Raw genomic sequence first — 12,214 nt, forward strand, 5'->3', positions numbered from 1 at the left:
GCAGCTCACCATTCAAGACCAGTGTCTTCTACCTTTCTGGCGCCAAAAGCTAAGCCAGACGTGAACCCCAGCCATTGTAGTCTCATTTATGTGGATACAACACTACTGGTTAGCATAAATAATCTATTAAATCACATACCATTCTACTTCTAAGTTTAATTCAAGGAAGCAACACTATTAAGAAAAAAAATCCAAAATTTTTCACAAGTATCTAGACATGCAAGGCAATCGCCTCCTCTAGGAGACTCCAACACTTGCTCTAAAAAATTCCCCAATATAATTGTTCAAAGGAGTGATTTTTCTCCAAGCAGAGTTACACTAAGGGGGGCTTGAATTTTCTTGGTTTTCCCACAACTTTTATGTTCAACAAGATGTGTATCTGTCTCCAGACGTGATTCCAGCATCAGAGGGACATAGAGCTAGTGGGAACTGCTTTTTTTGCTTTCAAACTGGTATAGGCACTATCTGGCAAGACCCTCAATCTGGATGGCATTTCAAGCTATTAAACTCTATTGATTGTATGCCATGTTTTGTAATATATTTTATTGTATGGCCCTGCAAGTAAGTATATATAGGGAGAGCTAAAAGATGAGTTCAATTCTATGCTGAAAAGTTGCCTAATCTTTGTTTTCCCTTTCATTTCAGTCTGTATACATTAATACACTGGCATATATTGCTGGTTTGATAATAAAAGTACTTTATCCTTATACTTGTTGGGCAAGGGATCAACCAATATTCCCTTGTCCTCCATACCTGAAAGCAGCTGTTCCTGACTTAATTTTTTAAATGGTTTGGCCATTTAAATTTCAGAAGTTTAAATGGATAGCTTTTTTAACAATATTTACTTTTAACTGCATAAATCTAACCTGTTAAGTATTTCCCGTGCTGTCCAGCTAAATCGTTTGCATACAGAATTGCTGTGTGTTCATATTTCCGAAGATAAAAATATGATCCTGTTCCTGTGACAGGGTTTTCAGATTTACTTGGTTAATGTGATATTTAGCACTTACTGGCTAAACTTGTGTGGACAGCTCTGTCCAGACAAAGGGCTATGGTTAATTTAACTGGATATTCAGCCACACAGTTAACCAGTTAAATGTGGCTCGATATCCAGGCAAAAGTAATCAATTAAAGTTAACCACCTAACTTTCAGGGTCATTTATCAAAATGTATTTGGGCCCTTACGTGAGCAATAAATATCACAACAGTATGCAAATGGGAGGAGTTTATGGAAATTAGGGTCTGCTAGCATGCAATAGAGTAACACACAATTTAACATCAGAAATATGAGCATTATGCCCACATTAGGGGAGAGGGAGAAGCAGGAGGGAGAGAGAGAGCGACACTGTATACAGCCAATGTGACATGCTATATTGAATTAATGAAAGGTACCAACAGAGGAGTTAATTACTACATTTTATGTTGTTGGTACCTTTTATTGAGTCATATGATAGCCAGTCATTAGTCATATCAAATTAGAACATAAGAAATTGCCAGGCTGGGTCAGACCAAGGGTCCATCAAGCCCAGCATCCTGTTTCCAACAAAGGCCAAACCAGGCTACAAGAACCTGGCAATTATCCAAACACTAAGAAGATCCCATGCTACTGATGCAATTATTAGCAGTGGCTATTCCCTAAGTAAACTTGATTAATAGTAGTTAATGGACTTCTCCTCCAAGAACTTATCCAAACCTTTTTTGAACCCAGCTTCACTAACTGCACTAACCACATCCTCTAGCAACAAATTCCAGAGCTTTATTGTGCGTTGAATGAAAAATAATTTTCTCCGATTAGTCTTAAATGTGCTACTTGCTAACTTCATGGAATGCCCCCTAGTCCTTCTATTGTTCAAAAGTGTGAATAACCAATTCACATCTACTCGTTCAAGACCTCTCATGATCTTAAAGACCTCTATCATATCCCCCCTCAGCCGTCTCTTCTCTAAGCCGAACAGCCCTAACCTCTTCAGCCTTTCCTCATAGGGGAGCTGTTCCATGCCCTTTATCATTTTGGTTGCCCTTCCCTGTACCTTCTCCATCGCAACTATATCTTTTTTGAGATGCGGTGACCAGAATTGTACACATAATTCAAGGTGCAGTCTCACCATGGAGTTAATTCCTCTCACTGTGTATGTAAAACCACCCCCCCCCTCCCGAGTTCAAAGAATCCCCTCTTACAGTAGTATATATATAGTATCTCTCTCCTCTTACTGTGATAATATACTGTGTGTGTTAAAAACAAATGCTGTGCATTGTGATATTTATCTATGCGATCTGGTAAGTCTACAATTTTCCTAACATGCCCAATTTTTATTATGGGGGCTATTTCCACTATATTTGTAGTATTTTGATGAATCTTGATGCCGCATGACTCCTGTAATATTACAAATATCACTTTGAGGAGTATTACAGATATTGCTTTGAGGAGCCTGGCTTTATATTTTCTTAATCTTACAATTGCCTGTAAAGTGCATTGACCAACTAACTGTGGTTTCCTCTGTGCAGGTGAAAGATATTGTAGCACAGCAGACAAAAGAGTGGTCAGAGATGGTTAACACTCATACTGTTGAAGAGCAAGAACTTCGGGACACACATCTCAGCCAGCAGTGTGAGCTGCTGAAAAAGCTGCTAATCAGTGTTCATGAGCAACAGACCCAGCAGCTAAAGCTTTCTCAAGAGAGGTGAGCAAAGGCAGCAGTCACTGCATGCACTCCTATGCACACATCCAGATAGGTTTGCTATTAGCTCACATTCACAATGTTCTAAACAGATTCTAAAAAAAGGAATCACTATAACTAGCTGAATTGTCCATTGGATATTTTTGCCAGGTACATGTGAACTGGCATGGCTGCTGTTGGAGACAGGATGCTGGGCTTGATGGACCTTTGGTCTGACCCAGTATGGCAGTTTCTTATGTTCTTATGTGTAAGTGCACTTTAGGTGTGCAAATAGCTTTTTAAAATTGGTGCGATAGTATGTTTCGTTTAGGAGGTATTTATCAAAAAATTGCCTCCTCAGTCGGTAATTTTCATAGCGGCACATGGGCGCACATGCATGCATTCATTGGCCCAGGGACGCGGCCATTTTATAACATAGTCAGTGAGCATGTGCTGGAGTGGGGGAAGCCCTCAGAAGTGAAGACAAGCTACTGTCTTACGGGCCGATACATCGGAGCGCACTGTTAACCTGCCATTGGACGCACATTTTCCCTTACCCCTTATTCAGTAAGGGGTGGAAAACGCGCGTCCAACCCGCCGAACCTAATAGCTCCCTCAACATGCAAATGCATGTTGATGGCCCTATTAGGTATTCACGCGCGATTCAGTAAGTAAAATGTGCAGCCAAGCCGCATATTTTACTTTCAGAAATGAGCACCTACCCAAAGGTAGGCGCTAATTTCTTCTGGCACTGGGAAAGTGCACAGAAAAGCAGTAAAAACTGCTTTTCTGTGCACCCTCCGACTTAATATCATGGCAATATTAAGTCGGAGGTCCCGAAGGGTAAAAAATAAATAAATAAATAAATAAATAATTTTGAAGTCGGTCGGCGGCTGTTGGGTCGAAAACCGGCTGCTCAATTTTGCCGGCGTCTGGTTTCTGAGCCCGTGGCTGTCAGCGGGCTCGAGAACCGACGCCGGCAAAATTGAGAGTCGGCTGTCAAACCCGCTGACAGCCGCTGCTCCGGGCCAAAAGGAGGCACTAAGGACGCGCTAGTGTCCCTAATGCCTCCTTTTGCCCGTTTCTACCGTCAGACCATTAGAAAGGGAAGGGGTGAGACTTCTGTCTGAGGTGGCTGGGCTGAGCTCTAAGAGGGGCATATTGAGCACCTGTTTTCCAAAGGCACATGTATCCACATCTCCTGTATGCTTGATGCAATATTTAAATGATGGTGGTGTCAGATTAAGGCTCGATACAGCGGGGTCCTGGAGCGATCCTTGGCACTTTGCTTTGGTGGAGATAGTGGCTCAGCGACTATACAGACCGATTCCCAATCGATCGCCGACCCTGGCAACTATCGAGGGAAGCCTAGGAACTCCTGAATGGAGGAAAGAATGAAGAAGAAGAGAGCCTCTGGAGCTAAAAGCAGCATGAAACGGAGCAAAACAGCATGAAACAGGCCTGGATCTGCCCTAGGATCCTAGGGCCGGGAGCGGGTAAGCTACTCAGCCCTTCAGAATTGCCAGCTCTGCCAAGTCGCTGAATCGCTGGCATGCTGACTATATGTGGGTTTATTGTGCGACCACCCAGAACAAGCCGGATGTGAGTGCCACACTTGTCCCTTGGACAACCACAGTGCGCTGACTGTCCCTTTTCCCTGGCTTACTGGTTTCCTGACTCACTAAAGGCCAGCACGCGCCCCACCTGCCGCTGATCGACCGGCTTCTACACAGCCCTCCTGTTCCCACCAGAGAAGGACACAACTGCCCGACCAAACTGCTATCGACAGGCAGACCCGCCAGAGGTTGCAGGTGCCCGGCACTGCAAGCAGACACGCCAGAGGCTGCAGTTGCCAGGCACTGCCGACCTGATCAGTCTGACCCCCACTTCTGCCCTAAGACAGACACCACCAAGGCCTGCAGCTACCTCCTGGATCCCCACCCCCAAATCTGCCAACCCTCAGTCTATGGCCACACAGCCTACCACAACACAGGCAGTCACTGTCTGGACTGCCAGCCCCCCCCCCATCAATGCCAAGCTAACCAGAAGCTGACTGACCTACCACCATTTTGACACCACTCAGATGCCCAACTGGCTGCGCCTACACAGATTGTCCCCCTCCTCAGACATTTCTGCACACTAGCTCTAGCATGCCGGCACACTCCACACCTGAGACCTACTGCCACTCAACCACTACTGCCTATTCTTCCAGCTCCCCCCAAAGACAGATATAATTGCCCGGAGACAGACCTAACCACTTGGTCACAATTCCCACCATCAGCCTGCTTCACCCAGGCCTGCCAACTCACCCACCAGTAACCGATCTGGCTGCAGCCAGCAGCCACCTGGCTGATCGGTTCAATCTATACATCCTACCAAAATACTAAGTGCTTATTGGAGCAATGAGGGAACAAAGTAGGAGTGACGAGGGAGCGGCGAGGGAGCACTGAAGAAACGACAAGGGAATGGTGAGAGAGCATTAAAGAATTACATATAGAAACATAGAAACATAGAAATGACGGCAGAAGAAGACCAAACAGAGGGAATGACAAGAGAGCGGTGTGGGAGATCCAAGGGATTAAAACAATAGCTGAATAACCGAGAAGAAAGACCCCCCCCCCCCCCCCTGAAACAAACAACAGGACATCTCATCTTGTAGAAGAAACAACTCAACAGGAAATATAATAGACTTCCAAGACCTTCTACAAACTCTAAGTAACACGATGTACGCTGTGATCCATTTTCTTTGAGAGGATTAAACAAACAAAACCAATGAGGATCAAACAAAAACTGACACAAAAAATCATAACAAACAAAATAATGAAATTAAATGTTCCACACAAAAGAAAGATCAAAAGAAAAAACATCAAAGCACGTTAATGTTCTCTATAATGCTACGTAACGCACAATCAATATTTTAAAAATCCCTATCATCAACAACCTAATTGAAGACCGTCTACCAATGATCTTATGCATTACTGAAACTTGGCTAAATGAAAATGTGCTCATAAACCAAAACTCTAACCCTAAATAGGATCTTTTCCATATACCAAGATAAAAAAGAAAAGGTGAAGGCTTCTTAATCATTTGTAAGAAAGAACTTAAATTAGCACTAAAAAAAATTGAAATTCAACCTCCCTACAAAGTCGCCATCGTAAAATCGAAACAAATCAATTTAGGGCTAGTATATTGCCCACCAGATCTGCTCCACAAAGACTGCTCACCAATTATAGAACTGTTCGCCAAAGTATTCCCAACTTCAGAATCTACAATAATACTAGGTAACTTCAATCTACAAGTAGACAAACACCTAGGTCCACTGCATGCAATATGTTCTTTGAAGCAATGGAAGCCTTAGGATGGACACAACACGTCACTGAAGCAACCCATAAAGCTGGTTATACCCTAGATCTCATATTTGCAAAAGCAAATAACTGCCAAATTAATACTAAACATAGATAATACCTTGGCCAGATCACCAATTAATAAAAGCAGACTTATCCTTCAAGAATAAAACTAAACAAATAACTGGGAATAAAAACACCTTCACATACAGAAAGAAAATAAAAAATGAGATACTATTAAGCACCCTAGAAAACAAAATGAGAATACTTGATATAACCAACTGCAAAAAAGCCTTTGACTCATGAGATAGAAATGAAATTGCAGAAGAGCACAGCCCACTACAGATAAAAACAATCAACAAGGAACAAGATAATAAGAAGAATAACCCCTGGTATAACGAAGAGCTAAGAAAAGCAAAGCAAAATCTAAGAAAAAAAGAAAAATATTGGAGAAAGCACCCAACGGATGAATCTAAAAAAAAAATACAAAGCCTACCTGTTCCAATATCGTACCCTTACCAACAAAGCAAAAAAAGAATACTATGCAAAATAAATCCATGGGGTTTTATTCAGTTCAAAACTATTATTCTAAACAGTGAAAAATCTAATAAAGGATCCACTGACAAATAAGCCAAAGAAACTAACCTCTCTAAAATATTGCAACGAATACGCAGCCACCTTACAAGAGAAAACAAATAAACTGAAAAAATAACTCGACCTTAACTACAAACATAAACCAACTGATGGTACAATAAATTCTACAGAAGAAACAAACACTAAAAATGCATGAACTTCTTTTGAAATAATATAAAAAATGGAGATAAATAGAATAATAAAAAATTAAAACCCTCCATGCATTCAAATGACCCGATACCTGCCAATTCCCTAAAACAAACTAACTAAATAATTACACCACCAATCACAAACCTAATCAACCTGCCACTAACAGAAGGCCAGGTACCAAAAAGACTAAAACAAGCAATCATAAAACCAACATTAAAAAAATAATGACGGGTGTGACATGCAAGTGTGGTTGATTATTTGTGAAAATTAATACAAATATTTAAACATAAAAAATAATGACGGGAGAGTTGATGACTGGGATAATTATAGACCAATGTCAAATCTATCATTCCTTGCAAAAATACTCGGAAAAAACAGTTCTCAACCAACTAGAGAACCATTTAGATGATTATGAAATCCTTTACCCAAATCAATTTGATTTCAGAAAAAAACATTCAACATAGACCCTGCCACTATCACTAACGGATCCGATGCTGCGAGGATTCGACTCTGGCAAATCATACTGCCTTCTCATGACCTCACAGCAGCATTCGACACAGTAGATCATAAGCTACTATGCCGACAGTTAAAAAACATCAGAATCAATGGAACGGTATTAAAATGGTTCAGATTCTTCCTAGATGAGAGAACACACCAAGTTAAATTCAATGATCAGATATCTGACGCCTTTCAATGTAACACTGGAGTCCCTCAAGGATCAGCTCTATTTGCTACATTAATCAACATCTACATGCTACCATTATGTAAAGTAATCAAAGACCTTGGTCTAAACCTCTTCTACGCAGATAATCTACAATTTTATTTTCCACTAACAAACTCAATAGAAAGCACAGCATCATTAATCACAAAATATATAACAATGATAAATGAAAATTTATCCCAACTTAAACTAACACTAAATACTAAAAAAACAGAAATCATATGGCTAAACCAAAACCCCCCAAAAATGCTACTACCCGCTATACCCCTTTTCTCCCCCTAATACCCTCCCAGTCTACCACCCAAATACTCTACCCATTGCCCGGTATCTAATAATGGTGTATGTTATTGAGGTACTCAGTGTTCTCTAATACTTATGAATGTTAATGTCATGAACCAAGGTGAACTAGTGATTTTCACTTGGAACGATGGTATACAAGACCTCTAAATAAATAAATAAATAAACAAAATAACATACGTGCATATATGCACGCATGTTATAAAATAGTCTGACCACATGCAATTGTAAGTGGCCCGCGATAACACCATAATGCATGCAATAAATTACACATCGCGAGATACGTATGCAAGTTTGAAAAATTTAGTCAAGTGGGACGTGTTTATGAAAATGAGGGGTGCTTAACATTGCATGCGATAGCATAATGCACACTATTGTGGGATTTAATGCCAGAAATAACTACACCTTTTTTCTTGGCATTATGCTGTGCGTTATGCCCGAAATGGGATTTGCGATAAATATGGCAAATTCCCTTTCGGGCAGGGAAAGGGAAGGAAGGAGGGAGAGCGAGAGAGAGAGAGACTGCCTCTGGGGAGGCACACATATTAGGCAACTTTTTATACCACTGTTAGAGGGACCATTCTGATCTCGGGGTGAGTTTTTGATGGTGAGCTAGGTTTTGGGGCAGTTTTACATGCACAGTCAGAGGTACGAACAGCACAGTTACCATCAGTAAAGATTTTATGTGATTTGGAAGTGATGAAAGGTATACAAAGATGAGATTTGTACAATGTACTCTCGACCTAGCTTGATGCACTCTCTGCCTAGCTACCCTGCTTACAATGGTATAAATAGTTTATTTATATGGGAGCCTTATAAAGAGTCTCTCTCTCTGTCTCCCCCTCCTCCTCTCTCCTGCCTGTGTTGTGGTAAAATAGTTATGCAGGATACATCCCTTTATTTATCGCAGGCGCCATTTTTTGCAATTTTATAACAAAATGATAAATCTAAGGGTTAGCTGGATAAGTCTAAATGTCATGCCTTATCTAACAAAATAACCCCTAGATTCATCAAAATGCGTTAATAACGCTCGCGTTAATAAAAAAAAAGGCATGTTTAGAATTACCACTATGTACAAGTAATAGTAATAGTAGTAATAGTAGTAAAGTATTTATATCTCTACAGGAAGGCCATCTAATAGGTTGAAGTGAGATGTTGGTGGTGGTTTAGGGTTTAGGGGCCAGTTTCACATGTACAAACAGCACAGTACCCCTTGGTGAAGATTTGACATCATTTGGCGTGAGGAAAGTCTCACAAAGATGAAATTTCTACTATGTTCTCTCTCTCTCTCTCTCTCTCCCCAGAAATGACCAAAATGCAATTCAAAAAATTTATCATGAAGTGTGTTTTTGGGCATATCACACAGCCTAATGCCAGGAAAAAAGCTGTAGTTAAAACCATATGATATTGCCCCTCATTTAACTAAATCCCGCCCAAATTCCTTCATGATCCCGCCCCTCCAAAAAATTTGCATTTGCGTTATTGTTCATAACACATGCGTTAACACGTTATCATGTGCATTAACACCATAATGCATTTTGATGATTGACCCTATTAGCCAGATAAGTAGCCACACTCTAGAATGCCCCATCCTGCTCACCACTTGGATTGCAATTTAGCTAGATAAATAGTTATCCAGCTAAGTTGCGGCTGCTGAACACGAATAAGTGGTGCTGAATATCAGGCCCTTTGATTTTATCTAGTTTTAATCTACTTCACTGTTTCCCAACCCTTTCCTGGAGGGACCTTAACCAGTTGTATTTACAGAATGTTAATAATGAATATGCATAAGGTAAATTTGGATACATTGGAGACCCAGAATATGCAAATTTCTCTCTTGCATATTCATTGTGGCAATCCTGAAAACCCAACTGGATAGGAATGCCTCCAGAAGAGGGGTTGGGAAGCACTGATCTACTTATGTCCTGGAATTTGTTTATTATCATTTTGTTGGTTTCTTCTTAATTTATGTTTAGATGTTTTATGTTTTTTGGTATGTTACTTATTGATTGTTTAAATTAATGTATTGATCGGTTTTTGATATTTTTACATTTTATTGTACACCCCTTTGAGGAGTCATGAAAAGGCAGTTAATTAGGTTAGGTTCCATTTTAGGAGTTACCATCCAGGAAAAAGCTCTGGACATCATAGATATTACATTGAAATCATCAGTTTAGTGTGCTGTGGCAGTCAAAAAAGCAAAAAGAATGTTAGGAATTATTAGGAAGGGAATGGCAAATAAAACGGAAGATGTCAAAACGCCTCTTTATCGTGCAATAGTTTGGCTGTATCTTGAATACTGCATGCAGTTCTGGTCGCCACATCTCAAAAAAAGATATTGTTACACTGGAGAAAATACAGAGAAGGGCAACCAAAGTAATAAAAGGCATGGAATGGCTTCCCTAAAAGAAAAGGCTAGAGGTTAGGGTTGTTCAGCCTGGAGAAGAGACAGCTGAGGAAGGATATGATAGAGGTCTACAGAATCATGAAAAAACTTGAACGGATAAATGTGAAATGGTTATTTACTCTTTCAGATAATACAAGGACTAGGGAGGCACTCCATGAAGTTAGCATGTAGCACATGTAAAACTAATCAGAGAAAATTATTTTTCACACAATGTACAATTAAGCTCTGAAATTCATTGCCAGAGGATGATGGTAAGTCATTTAGTGTAGCTGGGTTTAGAAAAGGTTTGGATAAGTTCCTGGAGGAGAAGTCTGTTAACTACTATTCAAGTCAACTATTAATCAAGTTGACTTAAGGATTAGTCACTGCTATTACTGGCATCAGTATCATAGGATCTGCTTAGTGTTTGGTTACTTGCCAGGTGCTTGTAAAATGGATTGGCCACTGTTGGAAACAGGATGCTGAGCTTGATGGACACTTGGTCTGACCCAGTATGGCAACTTCTTATGTTCTTATGAGTGGATAGCATTATAAGGAAAAATTCAGTTTTTGTCTGCATATTTCTAATTTGTGATCCCTTATTCTATATTTGGTGAGGGTCTGTGTTCTGTATGTGTAACTGAGATGAATCATTTTGCAAGAATCTAGGTTCTGTATAGGGATCTGTAGTTGTGTAGCTTGTTTTGTATTCCCACTAGAGGTATATTGGTGTTATAGGGCGAGGCACACTGTTTGAATGTTGCCTTTTTATAAAAGAAAATTGTTAGGGGAGGATTTTAAGAGCCCTGCTCGCGTAAATCCGCCCGGATTTACGTGAGCAGGGCCTTGCGCGCCGGTGCGCCTATGTTCCATAGGCCTACCGGCGCGCGCAGAGCCCCGGGACTCGCGTAAGTCCCAGGGTTTTTCGAGGGGGGCGTGTCGGATCGGCGCGGCGTTTTGGGGGCGGGACGCGGCGTTTCGGCGGGCCCGGGGGCGTGGTTTCAGCCGGGGCGGTCCGGGGGCATGGCCGCGCCCTCCGGAACCGCCCCCAGGTCCCGTCTCGGCACGCTAGAGGCCCGCTGGCGCGCGGGGATTTACTTCTCCCTCCGGGAGGCGTAAATCCCCCGACAAAGGTAGGGGGGGTCTAGATAGGGCTGGGGGGGTGGGTTAGATAGAGGAAGGGAGGGGAAGGTGAGGGGAGGGCGAAAGTGAGTTCCTTTGGAGCGGCCTTGGAGGGAACGGCGGCAGGCTGCGCGGCTCGGCGCGCGCCGATCCAGGATTTTAGCGGATACGCGCGGCTACGCGTGTATCTACTAAAATCCAGCGTACTTTTGTTGGCGCCTGATGCCCCTAGGTCTGAGCATTCCTTGCCGGTTCATTACAACGGGCAAGGAAATGGCCCTTGTCACCACAGTACAAGCATAGGCCCAGCGACCGGCGTCTCCTTCTTTCTTCTTGGGAGATGGGTCCCCGACCCACCTGCATGGGCTCGATGTCTTGGGCACCTGAAGAAACAGGCGGAGAACTCCCGCTGTGGGAAGGAGCAGATCCAAAGGGCCCCGGCCTATGAGTCGGCCTCTTTTCTCAAAACCGGCGCTGGATGCGGCGGTCCACACAGCCTGCGAGATCAATCAGAGCGTCCAGGTCATCAGGGAGGTCTCGGGCCGCCAATTCATTTTGCAGCTTTGGAGAGAGACTCTCCAGAAAAATGCCATGCAGGCTGTCGCTCCCCCAGTTTAGTTCGGCGGCGAGAGTCTGGAACTCCACGGCATGTTCTGCCAGAGGCCGGTTCCCCTGGCGTAACTGGAGTAACTCTGAGGCAGCAGTAGACTTGCGGGAGGCTTCGTCAAAGACCCGCCTAAAGGCAGAGACGAAGTGCACCAGGTTGTCCAGGCGAGGATCTTGACGCTCCAAAAGGTTTGAGGCCCATGCCAGAGGTTTCCCGTCCAACAGAGAAATAATGAAACTTGTCTTGACCTGGTCAGTCGGAAACTGAAGCGGAAGCAGGTTGAAGCGAATGTAGCAC

At 42.4% G+C, this 12,214-nt stretch overlaps 1 protein-coding gene across 2 annotated transcripts in view; it reads left to right on the forward strand.

Moving 5' to 3' along the window:
* PLCB4 (phospholipase C beta 4) overlaps window positions 1-12,214 on the forward strand; it is an 855,807-nt gene that overhangs the window by 769,665 nt on the left and 73,928 nt on the right. For both annotated transcript variants that reach the window (XM_029593509.1, XM_029593508.1), the window contains one exon: window positions 2,506-2,681. In XM_029593509.1, coding sequence (XP_029449369.1) covers window positions 2,506-2,681 — 176 coding nt within the window. The remainder of the gene's footprint in view (window positions 1-2,505; window positions 2,682-12,214) is intronic.

Source organism: Rhinatrema bivittatum, chromosome 3 (assembly GCF_901001135.1).
Source record: "Rhinatrema bivittatum chromosome 3, aRhiBiv1.1, whole genome shotgun sequence".
Classification (NCBI taxonomy): Eukaryota; Metazoa; Chordata; class Amphibia; order Gymnophiona; family Rhinatrematidae; genus Rhinatrema; species Rhinatrema bivittatum.